Source organism: Lepidochelys kempii, chromosome 12 (genome assembly GCF_965140285.1).
Source record: "Lepidochelys kempii isolate rLepKem1 chromosome 12, rLepKem1.hap1, whole genome shotgun sequence".
Lineage (NCBI taxonomy): Eukaryota > Metazoa > Chordata > Testudines > Cheloniidae > Lepidochelys > Lepidochelys kempii.
The window spans coordinates 4,440,365-4,455,586 of NC_136391.1; the positions used below are offsets into that span (position 1 = coordinate 4,440,365).

At 50.4% G+C, this 15,222-nt stretch overlaps 1 protein-coding gene and 1 pseudogene across 2 annotated transcripts in view; one reads left to right on the forward strand and one right to left on the reverse strand.

Annotated features, from left to right (window-relative positions):
* Positions 1-1,621: 1,621 nt before the first annotated feature.
* On the forward strand, positions 1,622-3,830 carry LOC144929177 (18S ribosomal RNA; annotated as a pseudogene).
* A 5,476-nt stretch (positions 3,831-9,306) lies between these two features.
* ST3GAL2 (ST3 beta-galactoside alpha-2,3-sialyltransferase 2) overlaps positions 9,307-15,222 on the reverse strand; it is a 114,296-nt gene continuing 108,380 nt past the window's right edge. For both annotated transcript variants that reach the window (XM_073307195.2, XM_073307196.2), the window contains exon 7: positions 9,307-14,093. In XM_073307195.2, the coding sequence (XP_073163296.1) occupies positions 13,920-14,093 (174 nt within the window). In that variant the 3' untranslated portion in view covers positions 9,307-13,919. The remainder of the gene's footprint in view (positions 14,094-15,222) is intronic.

The following is a 15,222-nucleotide window of genomic DNA, read 5'->3' on the forward strand; positions in this document are numbered from 1 at the left end:
AAACAATTGCAACAGGAAGAAAGAATTATAAAGAAACGCTGCCGATACCTCCTGGGATTCCCAGACGTTCTCCCAACCAAGTACTAGCCAGGCCCACAAGAGTTCAGCTTCCGACATCAGAGAAGACTGGGCGCATTCAGCCTGTAGGAACCTGCTTCCCTGCCTCCTTGCCAGCTTCCCTGTACTGACACACAAGCCTGCAAAAACCAAAACCAAACCAAACCCCACACGCCCTGCCAGGCTGGGAGGGGGGGATTGGCGCCCCCTTCAGTTCTTCGAATTGGCTTCTCTCATTCTCCCCAGGAAGCCAGGTGCCGCGGCTGTGGGAGAAAATACAGACTTCCAGGGGCCCGATCCTGGCTGAGAAAGAGGCTCCCCGTTGCTACTGCTGGGGAGGGAGAGCCCGAGACAGCTTGTTGGGTGGCAGGCAGCCTGTCCCAGTGGGCTTGACCTTTTTTCCCCTTTGAGTTCTGGGGCTCCCTTGGCTGGTTCATCAGTTTGGACTGGAGCCTCCCCACACCGTCAGGCCAAGTCCCGCCAGCCAACAGGTCAACTGCAGAAAAAGTAGAAAACATTTTCTAAGTCTAACTGGCCATCAGGTCGACCTCATTCTAGTCAACTGGTTGCTGTAACGGCTGGTAATATCACAGCTGTCCACAGGAGGCCACTCGAATTCTGTTTGTCACCTGTTCAAACCACACAGGCAGCTTCGTCCCCCTGCACAGCTCCACTGATGGGGCCAGGTGCCTTCCCATTAACTCCTGTGCAAAAAGTCCATGGAGACTTTGTTGACAGGGTTTTCAGCACCTGGTGAGAACAGAGCTGAGCCCAGGGGCTCAATCCCAGTGTTGTTCCTGACCTATATGAGGGCAAGGCAGATATTTAAAGGAGGGAACCAGCCCTCCGGTGCGCCTTCCAGTCGGTGCCGTTTCCCCCGGCTCGTGGTCTCTGGTGACCCTGCAGCCATCCCAGTGGCCCAGACTTGAGATCAGACAGTGGGTGGCCTTGCCTGGGAGGGCCCTCCGTGCGCTGGTGCTGCTCCCAGGGTGCCAGGGCATGGGTGGGATGGGGGTCCTCTTCCTTTTCTCCTGCCAGACCCCAGGACAACTATGCTGTCCTCGGGGAATGGGCACGGGTGCCCCTCAGGGAATGGATTTGGGTGCATGCCTTGGCTCCTACCCCTGCTCTGTCTGACCATTCCCTGGAGTGACAGGGAGGGCCCTTCATGGGCCAGCATCTCTCCCAGGGTGCCAGTGTTGAAGCAGATCGGGACCTCGAAGGCATGCATGGGCCCCATGCCAGCTAGCCATGTTGTCTCAAAAAGCCCTTGGGAAACAGGGAGAAGGGGGTCTCCATACTCCATCCCATATTGCACTGTCCTTTGCTGGTGTGACCCAGGGAACTGGGGGAAATGGGGAGAAGGGGGTCTTGATGGCTGTCCCTCTCTTCTGTCATCCTACCCTGCTGTGACCCAGACCAATCATGGGGGAAATGCCATCTCTGTCAGTCCACATGTTGCTCTGCAGACCCTTTTCCTTCCTTCTGGGGAAGCCTGGTGGGGCCTGCCAGGGGTGCCCCCTGTCTTTAAGGTGGGGCCTGTACTCTCCTTCCTAAGCATTGTTACCTGGTTGTTCCTGTCAATAGCATATGGTTGGCTCAAAGATTAAGCCAGGTATGTCTAAATACACACGGCCAGTACCCTGAAACTGGGAATGGCTCATTAAATCAGTTACGGTTCCTTTGGTCACTGTACCCATTACCTGGAGAACTGTGGTAATTCCAGACATGCCAATGAGCTCTGACCACAGGTGATGTGTGCATTTATCAGACCAAAACCAACCCACTCATCTGCTTTCGTGATTCTAGATAACCTTGGGCCACACACACGACCCTGTGCTGAGATGGTGCAACAATGTCTGTCCTATCAACTTTTGATGGTATTTCATGTAGCTAAGATGGTGACCACGGGTAACAGGAAATCAGGGTTCAATTCCAGAGACAGAGCCTGGGAAACAGCTACCGCATCTGAGGAAGGCAGCAGGCATCCACATTACCCACTCTCAAGCTGGGGAGGTAGTTATTGAAAAATAGCAGTACGGGACTCTTTTGAGGCCCTGCGATTGGAATGAGTGCACTTTAAATCCTTTAACAAGACTCCACTGGAGCGTAAGTCTGGTGCCAGCAGCTGTGGTAATTCCAGCTCAAACAGGGTGCATTGAAATTGCTGCAATTAAAAAGCTTGTCGTTGGATATTGGCATAAGCATCAAGTTCCTCTCTACCCGGGGGTGCTCGACACCCCCCCCCAAGCCTGCCCCCACTTCACTCCTTCTTCCAAGCTCCCACCCCTGCCTGCCTCTTCCTGCCACCCCTGTGCCCCAGATCCCACCCTCACTCCACCTCTACCCCCATGGCCCCACCTCTTCCCAGCCCTGCTCTGCCCCCTCCCTGCCTCTTCCCTCCCCCGAGAGCACCCCATTCCAGCTCCTCCCCCTCCCTCCCAGAGCCTCCTGCATGCCGCTGAACAGCTGTTCCACAGCATGGAGGAGCTGGGAGGGAGGGGGAGGAGTTAATCAGCAGGGCCGCTAGCGGGCGGCACTGGCAGGGGGAAGCTTGGCTGCTCGTGGGTGCTAAGCCCTGGAGCACCCACAGGGTCAGCATGTATGGATCTTGGGCTCAACCTTGCAGTCTGCAGTGAGGCGAGCTTCTGCTTCTACCAGCCCCTGCCTCTCAGTGCTCCCTCGATACTCTTACCTGAGTGTCCTGGGGGTCCGAGGCATTTACTTTGAAATAATTACAGTGTTCAGAGCAAGCCAGTAGCCAGAATACCCCAGCTAGGGATAACGGAGCAGGACTTCAGTTCTATTGTGCTAGGTTTTGGATTGGGGCCATAATTAAGGGAGATGGCCAGGGGCAATCATCTTGTGTCAATGGAGGTGAAATGCTTGGACCAGCACAACACAAACCAAAGAGAAAACATTTGCCAAGAATATTTTAATTAATCAAGAACAAAAGTCGGAGGACAAAGATGTTAAAATACCACTATAGTTTCACCTATAAATGATTCTGAATGGCAATCCAGTGGCATTATTCCAATGACCTACCGGGCAGCTTATGGGAAGCCAGAGTCTTTGGGTTCTGGGGAAAGGATGATTGCAAAGCTGAAACTTAAAGTAAATGATCAAAGGGCACCACGAGGAGTGCAGCCTACAGCCTAATTTGATTCATCACAGGAAACCTCCCCGAATCCAGAGCTGGAAAGGATTGTCAGATTAATAGCTCTTTCTTGTTCCCGCAGGTGCTGGTGGATGGTTGTTGTTAGTTGGTGGAGTGACTTGTCTGGTTAATTCGGATAATGAACGAGACTCTGGCATGCTAACCAGTTCTGCAATCTCTGAGCAGCCAGCTTCCAACTTCTGAGTGGGACAAGTGGGGTTCAGCCACCCAAGGCTGAGCAATATCAGGTCTGGGATACCCTTAGCTGTCCCAGGTTGCATGCGCACTACAGAGGCTAGCCTAGGCTGTGTCTACCCTAGGCTGAAAGGTGTAGGTAACTTACTGAACTCCGTTCATGCTGGGGATTGCAATTATTCCCCATGAATGAGGCATTCCTGGTAGGTGCAGATCATAAGCTAGCGTTACGTCCCTGCTCGTTGTACACACCACTCGTCACTACTACTGACTGAACGGTTTAGTAAGGTCCTTGGATCGGCCCTGCTGGGCTTGGTCAATGGCCCTGGCGGAGCGCTGAGAAGACGGTCGAACTTGACTATCTAGAGGAAGTAAAAGTCATTAAAATGTTTCCACAGGTGAAGCTGCAGCAGGATGATTCATGGGGCTGCATGTGCCAGCTCAGCCCCCGCCCCCGCCAGCCCCACAGCCGTGATGGAGCTACACTGAAAGCCTTGGACGCCTCTCCATGTGCACGGTGGGGTGCCAGGCACGGGGATGTGCGGGCAGCCCCCTCCATGGTTGTCCTGTCCCCTGCCACATGGCTGGGAAGGAAAGATTGAGGCTATTCAAGGGGGTTTCTTCCAAGCAGGCTGGTCCACCATGGGGTCACTTTAATGCCTTCCTCCATGCATGTATCTGAGCTGCCCCCTGAGTGACACTGTGCTTCTGTCTGTTCCTGTCGCCTGGACCATCCTCCCGAACTGCATGATGCACTGGCAAGTGTGAGTGCTTGGCCAGGGGTGGGACTGGGAATGAACTGAGACCCCACCTGCCCCGGCCCCCCCAGTCAGAGGTGATGCGCTCCAGAAGCCCGGGGAGGCAGACTTACTGGGATGGCTCATCCGTGGAGGGGAGGCCTGAGCAAGGGATGAAGTGGGTCACTTTGGTAGAGTGGTCCACGAGCATCAAAACTGTTGTAAATCTGTTGGCCCTAGCCAAGGTCTTTATTCAGAAATTCACTTCACCTGCCCGGGCACCCAACCTCTTTGTTAAAAATAAAAATGACAGAAGGCTCTGACTATGTGTTGAGTAGTAGGCCCTAAATCAGGTCACCAATAGAAAATGATATCTGGTACCACTAAGCCCCAAGCTAAGGGGCCGTGTAAGTATCACTCAGCTGTACACAAAACTAGACAGCCTGGGGCATAAAAGCTGGAACACATTAGAGATGGGAATGGAGGGAAGACCACCTTTGGAATGCATTATGGTCACTTCAAGTATCTCATGGCTTTTTGGATGACAAACACATCTGTGATGCACCGACATTTTATTAATGATGTACTCCAGGACATTCTGAACACAGTAGCATACCTGGACAGCCGTGACCAAATGCACCCCTGCATTCACACCCTACACATTACTGCAATAATCTTCATCCAGATTATGCCTTGGAAGATATCATTTGAAAACTAACAATTCACTGGTCAATAGTATCATGATGAAATGTGTAGCATCATTATATATAAAGTTATAAACAAGATGAAATTAGGTCTCACATGTGTTTACTGGACAAGTTTGAGTAAAACAGTGTCTCAGAGACAAAGGACAAGCTTGCACCTCAAGCCAAGTGTCATTAAAGTTCTCGGGCAATCATCGGTCAAGTGGCCATTCTTTGGCAGGAAGGGAGCCAGGAACAAACAGATCTGCATTTTAGCAAACAATAGCATGTCACTTCTTTCACCATGACACTCCTTGTCTCCATCCTCACAGTGGGAATAAAATTTATCTAGGAGTAACCTCAGGAAAATGCTTTTCAAAAGTGGCATGAACTATAAAAGTGAGCAGCAAGATGACCCCCAATGTAGCTCTCCCTCTCTCTCTCTCACTTAAGATGACAAAAGAAACAGACTTTGGAAGCAAATCCTGGCCTGAGAATTTAGTCATCAATGTTACTAGGAACATGTGGTAAGGGACTTCACTTTAAACCAAGTCCAGTTTTTTTTAAGTTTTAGTACAGGGCAGTCTTTTATCTTAATTTCTCTTGTAATCATTTCTGACTCTAATACCCTATAGCTGTACTCACTTAAAATCTCTCTCTTTGAAGTTAAAAGAACTTGTTTTATTCTTTAATTAAAACTAATGCACTTCTGTCATTAAACTGAACTGTGTGGGTTACTCCATTTAAAGTAGCAAACTGTTGTATATTGCTCCTTTACAGGGGCAACAGACCTAAAATATCTGAAATGTCCAGGAGAGGGCTGGACAATGCAAAACACACCGGGGGGGTGGGGGGCGGAAATTTGGGACTAGGATTGTGTTGGGGGTTATCCTACAAGTAGTAACCAAGGCTGCTAGAAGCCTGAGTGTGGTTGGTGTGCTGCTGATAAGCTGCTGGGTTCAGAGTTCCTGGACCAGGTCTGTAGCTATATACAGACACTGGGTGTGATTGTGAATGACCCACATTTGAAACCACAACAACAGCTCACGTATTAAGCCTTCCTGTGAGGTTTCTGCTGCTGGGAAGCTTAATGCCCTGGGGAGGGAGGGGGCATTTGGCGGCAAATCCTACTCAGGAAGAATTCTGGCTAACAGGTCAACCAATTTGGTGGCCTGGTGATTTAGTCCTTGGGGCCAGCAGGTCAAGCCAACTCTCCAACAAGCATGGGAGGCGGCCACTGAGATGCCCTCCCAGCTCCAAATCCTTGTCAGCCAGCTAGTCAGGCCAGGAGCCCCGAAAGGGACAGTAAGGAGGTGGCCAGATCATCTTACCACCAGGGTCTCACCACCCTCTCTCTTCCCCACTGCCACTGGGCCCCAGTCCCGACTGGCCACCATGTCAACCCACGAAGTAAGGTAGGAATGGGTCAAGGGAGGAAATCAAGCTGAGAATGGCAAGCAAAGCTAATCTTGCCTTGCTAGGCTGCCTGCAATAGTTTTCTTCTGGAGTGCCATGACTGAACGAACAGCCACACGAGAGTAGCAGCAAGCAAAAGGCAGGGACCAGAGTAGCTCAGCTGTGAGCACATTAGACTGAAGGTCCCTGGCTCAGTCCTGGGCTTTGGCATGCCTCTTCCATCCAGGGTGTCTTTTGCTGGTGATGCATTTTGGGGGAGTGCAGCTGCGCCCTTTTAACCAATGAGAATTCCTGGTCCCCAGCTCCAGAGCAAAGGAGAGTGTGTGAGCATATGCTTCTGCACCTCGGTGGCCCACCTGACCTTTCTTTCTTGCCTTGCTCAGGAAGGCGAGGAAAAAGCAGCTCTCCTTCAAGCCAGAGTCAAATCGGCAACCTACAACTGACTTCCCAAGCCCCCTCTACAGCCCTCCACTCTGCCAGCTGAGCTATCAAAGGGCAGCAACAGCAGGTTCTTCCAGGTTCGCCCAGAAGCAAGTGGAGTTTCTGTCGTTTAGTGGTTATCACATTTACCTAAAATGCAAAAGGGCCCCAGTTCAACACCAGACAAAGCCTCTCACTTTTTGCAGCTCCCTTTGCTCTCCGAGGAGATGTGCCCCTTTCTGCCGCTGGCTTGTACCAGGGATTCCCGCTGCATGAGAGACAGCAGTAACATCTGCCTGGGCAAGCTGGAAGCGTTAGGCCGGTCACCTCTGCGAGGCTTGTGCATTGGCCTCCTCTGCCCTGGGAGGCTAGCTCCTCCCGCTGGCTCCTTTGCTCCCCTTGGCAAAGGAGGAAGTAAGGCAGGCTGGGGCGAAAGAAGCAGGTCACCATGAGGAAGGCAGGGCAGAAACTAAGCGCCTCCATGAGGCGAACGGGGCTCAGTCAAGTGCCACCGTTCCTTCTGCCATAAGCTGTGGTGGTGCGGTTGGGCCCAGGGAGCTCGAATCGTGTTGCTGCCTCTTGATGGGCCAGGGAGGGCGACTTGGTACCCAGGAGAAGAAGGGGGGAAATGGGTGGAAGGAAGAGGAAGCAAAGTAGAGTCTGAGTCGGCGTGGCCCAGCACTCCTTTCTGGCCCAGCTGGGTGCTCCCTAGTGGGCTTGCGGGGCTGCCTGCCAGCCGTGGGCACCCGTGATCCAGAGGGAATCGCTGCTCCTTTCTGGCTGTCCCGGGGCCCCATTGATGGGTTGGGAGAGGGCGGGGGGACTGGCTGTGAGTGAATGAGCTCCTGGAAGCCCCAGCCTGCCCCTCAGGGGCCTGAGTCTTCTGCTTCTCCCCTTCCTTGGGAGCACCAAGTCACAAGCCTGCCCAGCATGTGCTAAGCCTGTGTGTGGGGAGTCTGCTGCTGGTGGGGGGCAGGGGGTTATTTGGGGGGAAATCTTGGAAAGAATTCTGGCCACCAGGTCAACTCATTGGGTCGAATGGAGCAAGCTTGTGGCCTGGTGACTTAGTCCTGAGGGCCAGCAGCCCATGTTGACTTACCTGCAAGTGGGGGAAGTGGCCGCAGAGGCTTGCCCTCCCAGGCCCTGTGCCCCAAATCCCTGTTGGCAAGCCCCTCAGGCCAGGAGCCCAGAGTGGGCTGGCAAGGCGTTGGCCAAATCCTCATCTCACAGCTGTGGCCCAGCACACCTTCTTCCCCTCTGGAGCTGACCAGACGTCTAACTATGGGGGTGAGGAAACAGGTCAATCTGAGGAAGACAGGCAAAAAGCTAACTTGCCTTGCTCAGCGTCTTGAAATTACTCCTGGGGGAAATCTGCATGACTGCGCACCCCCAGAAAATGCTCCCCCCGGCCAGCACCCGTCCCTCATCACTTGGCTGTGGCTTTGGCTCAAGAGTGACTCAAAGGGAAGGCTGTCAGCTGGTCCTGTCCTGCCATGGCTGGTCCTCAGTGCAGACCAACTCCCAGCCCTGTGGATCAGAGATGATCACAGCTCAAGGGGCTGCAGCTGCAAGGTAGTGACAGCAATGACTGGTCTAACAGGACAAGTGGGTGACATTTGGTTGGGGTTTGAAAATCAGCTCTGCGGGACGGTCAGTGATCCTGAATGATGGACAGTGCATGTCTGTCAGCTCCATTGTGGTCCTGCAGTGGGATTGTACAGAGACAGGACATTGAAAAAAATCAATTGTATCAGCTGTGAATCATAATCAGGTCTCCCACAAAGCACGGTAATAGTCTACTAATGAATTACTGATGCTACCACTAAGCCACCAGCCTTTCCACAGCTTATTTGCGGTCTCACTGACATAAGACATGCCTATATTTCTCTCTCAAGAGTGGGAGAATCTCCTACACTGGAGACAGGGCTCAATCCCCAGCCCATGCAGAGAAATCGAATTTCTGTACAGCTAGACCTGGAATAGCAACTGTGGGGAATTTTTTGCTAACATTTCCTAGAACAGACAAAGCCTGAAAACGCAGAAGGGATTTTGCAAGAGAGAAATTAGAATTTGGCCAGGAATAATTCCCTGGGTCTTATGGAAAGTAATTTCTAACATTGGTTGAATAGCATTTGTGTTATGGACAAAGTGAACAGCTCACTTTGCCTTATAAAAAGATACCAGACTATTGAATGAAAACTGTTGAATTTATGTTATTCAATAAATGTGCAGTAATCATTTCAAAAGGAATCAAATCCCCAAATAAATTAGAACAGAGCCCTCTGGGTATTTCCTCATACTCTGTATTGTTGAAGTAGCATATATTTATTACAAGAATTGGAATGGCCGACCTAGCAGGTGTTATGATAGGATGGTTTAGGTGAGTGTGAAAAGAACTTGTGAGATTGTATTCTTAGGTATATTGGGTAGGAATTAATGTATGTAACGCTTTGCATGGAGTATGGTAAGGCAGGGGTTTTCAGGCCCTACCCAGCAGATGGACCAGAGAAGGCTAGCGTGAAATCAGAGCTTTGGCCAATCTGACCATCTTTCCTCATTAGACTAGTGACTTCCAGCTACTGCTCATCTCCAGATGAAATACCATGCAACACCAGAGGCCTAAGGTACACAGATGCCAGGAGAAGGAACAGATACAGATTTTATTTTGTACAACATAAAATAAACCCCATTTTTCCAACTGTGGCACATGAAAGAAAACAAACCCCTTCAATACAGCAGAAGTGCGCATAATACTGAAACCAGAGGGCAGGGGAGAACAGGCACAGCTTTGCAGGCTGCTTACAATAGAAGGAGAGGAACAGAATGCTTCAGATTAAATCCTTTTATTAACAAAAACAAAACAAAACAAAAAAAAGTTTTAAGACAGTCGTGTGTAGAAGTAGCAAAGTACACAGAGGCTATCGGGAAGGCTGCCAAGCTGCTTTTCAGACTGGTTTATAGGAAGAGTGGATGAAGACAGGGCTGGACCATAAGTCACCTTTACTAAGAGCCAAGCGCTGCAAGGCATCCGGAAGATGACCGTAAATTCAGTAGGATACCACAGGACCCATGGGTGCACCACAGAGGAACCCTCCATTTCTCCAGATGGTGGTAGGATTTTGGGCTCCAGTCCACCAGAGATGCACGTGAACAGCCCCACTGACTCAAATGGAGCAGCATGAACCTGAGCATATGCAGGAGGAATCTATGCAGAATTGGGACCTTGGGTCGTCTTTCAAAGTTCCTCAAGACTGAACCACCCTGGACCAGCCATGAATTGACAAACTTGCTCTCTGCAGCTCCCAGCATGTCAGGGCTGCTCCGATCCCAGCATGTCAGGGCAGCCCTGACTAAGTGCAGAGCTATTTCTGAACTGTTTTGATCGTGATGGAGATAACAAACTGGGGCAGTCTCAGCTGAATCCAAGCTGGTTCCACTAGTCTCCTCTCCATCTCTGCTCCATTCTGGAAGGCACCAGTGCACCTTGCCCATAGCCTCTGTGTAGTTTCCTCTATGTACAGTACAGTGGTATTTGTAGAGAATGGCCTCCACATTCCCTTTTCCGTGGGGGTGGGTTGCAGCATGCTCATGCAGGTGTTTGTTGGCCAGTCTGCCAAGGAAAGAAGTGTTAGCAAGTCCTTGTAGCAGGGTGAACTAAAGATTATTTTCCAAGAACTAACTGGAAAATGGAATAATTCATCCTCCTACAGGACTGGCGCTTGGATTCGAGACCGCATGGAAACATCCCATTTGTTGGTAGGGTGGCTCCTGTCACTCCTTGATTGTCAAGCCAGTCCTGCCTCTGCCCATGAGCCAGGAGTGAGACCAACCCTTCCAAAGACAGCAACTGGATTTTTAATCAGGTGCTTCTCTCATCCCGTTGCACCAGCCAGCACCGAGAGCAGCAGCAGGTTTGGAATTGCAGCAGCAGCTCCAGAAAAGGCGGCATCTGGCAGCATCTCTACTCTCCCCACGAGTGGCATTTTTCAGCTAACCCCAGCACCTTGCTCAGATTTGTTTTTAACATGGCAGCATGGAAACAATGAAGGAAGCAGCCAAGACTGCCACTAAAAGCAGACATCGACATCCTGGCATGGTTCGTGAACCCCAGACACAGCATGGTCAGTGGGTGGAGTCCAGTATGCACAGACAGTATGTGATTCAAGGCACTCTTTGGTGCTCATGGTTTGTTTTTTATTTCTAAAAAAAAAAAAAAAAAAAAAAAAGATACAGAGACTGGGCTTGCACTAAATCACCTCTCCCTCCCCTGGTTCCCAAGAAGAGAGAGGTGCAGAAAGAACACAGGTTTTACTGTCCTGTCAAACACCCCAGCATGCAATGACTTGCTGACTTTTGGTTTCCAGTACACTATTACAAGCCTCAGAGGGTCACTACTATGGAGTTACCTCTTTTGCCCTTGATTATCCAAAATGACTGCTTGGCAAGCAGGTCATGTGATTGCATGACATCACAAGCAGAACCTTTCGTTTTTAAAAACGGCCTCAGACCTTCACCAGCCTCACTTCTTTAGAGCCCTGTAGACTGAAAACAAGAGCCATCTGTTTGGCTGCTGTAATAGGCCCAAGAACGTACATTTCACAACTGCAGAAGAAACCTCAAAAATGGGAGAGATTGCCATACAGAAAAGTCACAGATACAAAAAGAACTCCCTTTCCCTATCATAATTTCTTTAAATAACTATTGCAAAAAGGAGATCTGGCCACTCTGGGCCCTGTGTCTCCCAATACCACACAATCCAACTATGATACAAACCAGAATAAATTATTCCATTCTATACTGTTTGGCATGATTGCATTTTATTTAATTAATCAGATACCTACCTGAAAAACCCAGCCAACCAAGAAATAAGAAGCCATTCTCCTTTGATTTAGCTAATACCTGTGAGAGCATTTCATAGCTGCAGGCTTTGCTCCCTAATGGAACACACCCCAGTTTGGACCAATCCCCCCAAACAAACAGGGAAGCCTCCTCTATAGTTGGATGAGGTTATTTCACTCTCTCTTTGTATCATACCGCTAGGCCAGGAGCTCTCACTTAACTGTGTCTGTCGCCTTAAACCCCACGAAGGCAGAGCGCAAAGCAGGGACTGGCTTAGATGGCTTAGGTTGGGCTCCAGTCCAGTGGCATGGTCCAAGTCAAGCTAAAATGAATGCACAGGAAAGGCAGGACATCCCTATTGGGTGAGAAGAGTTAAGGGTACGCAAAGAGGTCTCGGCTTGCGAAAGGGATCCTGTGAAAGTCAGTGTATGAGATACTCCTTCCAGTGGTTATAAGATTTCACAGAAGCCTTTCCCATTACCTTTAACTCAGTCTCCCGCCCAAAGGCCATTAGTCCACGGATGAGTCAAATCCTAGAGGTCAGTCATGATTAAAAATGGGGCAAGCTCTTCTAGATTTGGGCCGTCTAGATTTAGTTTTCTATTTTTAAAGACACTTCATTCACCGAAGTTCTAAGTGTTCTACAATTTGCTCTTTCATCTTGCAACAGAAAGGAAATCTATTTTTTTCTTTATCTAGTGTGCAGAAGCACCCCCAGCCCAAGCACTAATGTTGTGATCTCCATCAAGGACGGCCCCCTACCTTGATTCAGATAGCTTTCAGCTGGTGCCTCCCTAGCAAGTTCTCTACAAATCCATCCTCCCAGCTCCTTTCTAGTCTTCCTTTGATGCCCACCAGCCAATTCTCACTACCTGTCCCAGCTCTCTCTTTGCAGGGGCAAATTAGCATCAGCAATGCTGAGAAGCAGCCATCTAGAGAGAGGAGAGTCTCTGCCCATAACATCAGCAATGAGATCAGCTGTCTATCTGCTAGGACAATCCCTTCGCCACAGCTTAGCAACTAGCCATTTGGCTGGAAGTTGCCACCACAGCTTCATTCTGATGTGAGGATGAGCTGGGCAATTTACAATGAACCTGGAAAAGCAGGATCTTACTCAGCCACGGGCCACCACTTCCCTGTCATCATAATTGGTAAAAACACCGGCTTCTTGCAAAGACAAGGACTGCTTGTTGCAAGAACATGCTCTGGTGGAAGAGATAATGGAGGCAACACTTGTGGGGGAGGGATTGGTGTGGGGCGGTAGGGTGTGGTTCTAGATTAGAGAATTCCCCCTTCCCTCTCTAAACCCTGGTGGGGTTGGGATGGAGATGGGGAAGCGGTCTAAGACACAGGCTCTTCAGATTTCTTAGCTGCCTTTGGCATGGCTTCTCTTCATACCAGTCAGTCCTAGAGCAAGACACTGCTCCTTCTCACGGGAGTAAAAAGGCAGACTCCAGGCTTTAAACGGAGGTTCCCCCTCTTTTCCTTTCCTCCCACTTATTGAGACTAGCTCCCGACAAACTTTAACCACTGACCAGTCTCAGAAACTTGCAGTCTGCCAAGACCCTACATCAGAAGCACCCAAATGCTGCTTCTCCACCAGGGCAGGGTCTTCCTCCCTCTTGATGTTTCCAAAGGCTTTAAAATCCTCTGCTCAGCAAGAACTCTTCTCAGCAGGCTCCATTCCGAATGGTTTGGACCCAGCTGGCTGTCAAAAAGCCAAGAACCACCCGACACCTCTTCCTCTAACTCTCTCATCCCCTCCCTTTGCCAAGCTGGAACTTTCCCAGTCAAACTGATTGTGCTGACACGCAAAAGGAATTGACTGGCTGCTCAGCATTTTGAACCAGATTGTACAAAATAAAGTGTCACTGGAGCCTAAAAGGAGACATTAAAAAAGGTGACGTTCACCTGGGTGTTTCATGTAGAAACCAACCCATTCCATAGGGTCAGTCAGGGCTAAGCTCACAGGCTAGTGTCATTGCACTGGGAGATTGGGCCAATGGGGAAAAGAAAATCTGATTGGTCGAAACATGCAGCTTGCCTTCAGCCTGTGGCCATGATTGGTTGGGCTTTGTTCTGAAATTATCAGGATTGGTTTTAAAAAAAGAGCAGCATTTGGTTTGACCATGAGGAAAACCGGGCTGGAAGCCTCCAACGTAACCAGGGGCCGGTTTTCTTTGTAAATCCTTTTCATCCGAAAGTTTTAAACAAAAAGAAGTTTCCTTTTCTCTCTAAACATGATTGGCCGGCAGAACCAAGTACCCCCACTTGGCCACTGGTCAGGTGGGTCTCAGAGCGAACCCTGTAGCTCATTGTGATTGGTCGGGGATCTGTCACAGCAAGGCCTGCGACAGCTGTCCCGTCACTTGAAACCTGATTCTGAAATGAAAGCCGAAGACAGAGCCCAGAGCATCAGTTGCCGCGGTAAACGTTGATCTTGCTGGTTTTCACCAGCATGTCAATTATGTGCGCCTCAAAGTCTGCATCGTGCACTCCGGTCTTCCGGAACTCCCCTGCGTAGCGATTGTTCTCCCAGTAATGGTGCCAGTTGCCCCGGCTGTCTGCCCCGAATCCAAAGACATTCACCTGCCGCCAGAGATGGGGGAACACCAATTACACCAGAGCTGGGCAGGAAGCAGCACGGGGCAGGAAGGTGCATTGTGGGTTTTTCTGCCTGCCTCTGACACATCAGGCATTAGCCAAGGCTGGACCCAGGATGCTGGACCAGTGCCTGATCCAGCCTGGGAAATCCTGCACTCCGGTGTAACATGGGAGCTAACATGGTACATGACAGCAATCTACTCAGGGAAGCCTTTCTGTGCACCAGGAATTCAGAGTCATCATACTGAGATATGTGCGGACCATCGGACAGACAGAAGTTGATCCCACAAGCAACCTCTTTGCTCCAATTTAAAGTCTGCATAACCCTGGATATGCAAGGCAGGTCACGAGCACGGCTTCATTCTGTAGTTTGGTGAGGCATGTCAGTGGCATGGGCTAGAATTAAGGTCTCTCTAGCTTTTAAGATTGGGTCACAGTTTGAGAGTGGGCACCACTGTGCTACGTAACACTGTGGGAGGGGAGAGGGGGAAGGTGTCTGGCCTGGGTCATGCAGGAGGTCGGACTAGATGATCGTGGCCCCATTTGACTTGGGATCTCTGAAACACGGAAGGTTTTGTCTGCATTTTGCCTGACTGAAGAGATTCTAAGGGGCGGCTAAGGAAAGGTATCAAGTGGCCCAGTGGACTTCAGATAAACCCTGGGAAGAAGCTACCCAAAGCACAAAGCAGAACTCTCAGCCCAGCCCGAGTAAGAAGCCCTGCCACCACTCCCGGCAAATCACCACCACTCCCAGAGGGAGCTGATGATTTCCCCAGAGTAAGGAAGCCTGCAAGTCTGACGCGGAACTTGGATTGGCTTTTTCAGGCCATTTCAGCACGAGATGGATAGACAGAAGCAGCAAACTGCCGTCTAGGAGACAGTCACCATTGGCAACCATGGGCAGACTTTGGCAACGCTGTGCTGCCGTGCAGGGACGCTAGGCATGGTACCAGCTGCATGAAGATGGCTAGGACTGAGTGTTACTGGCCAGTGCCCTGCTGGACAATTTGTCTCTTGCCAGCGTAGTGAGGTGGCGAGGGCAGGGGAGGGCATGTCACATGGAACCCCAGATTTCTGGCCCTGTCCCGGTGGCCTCACCAACCATTCCTGAACC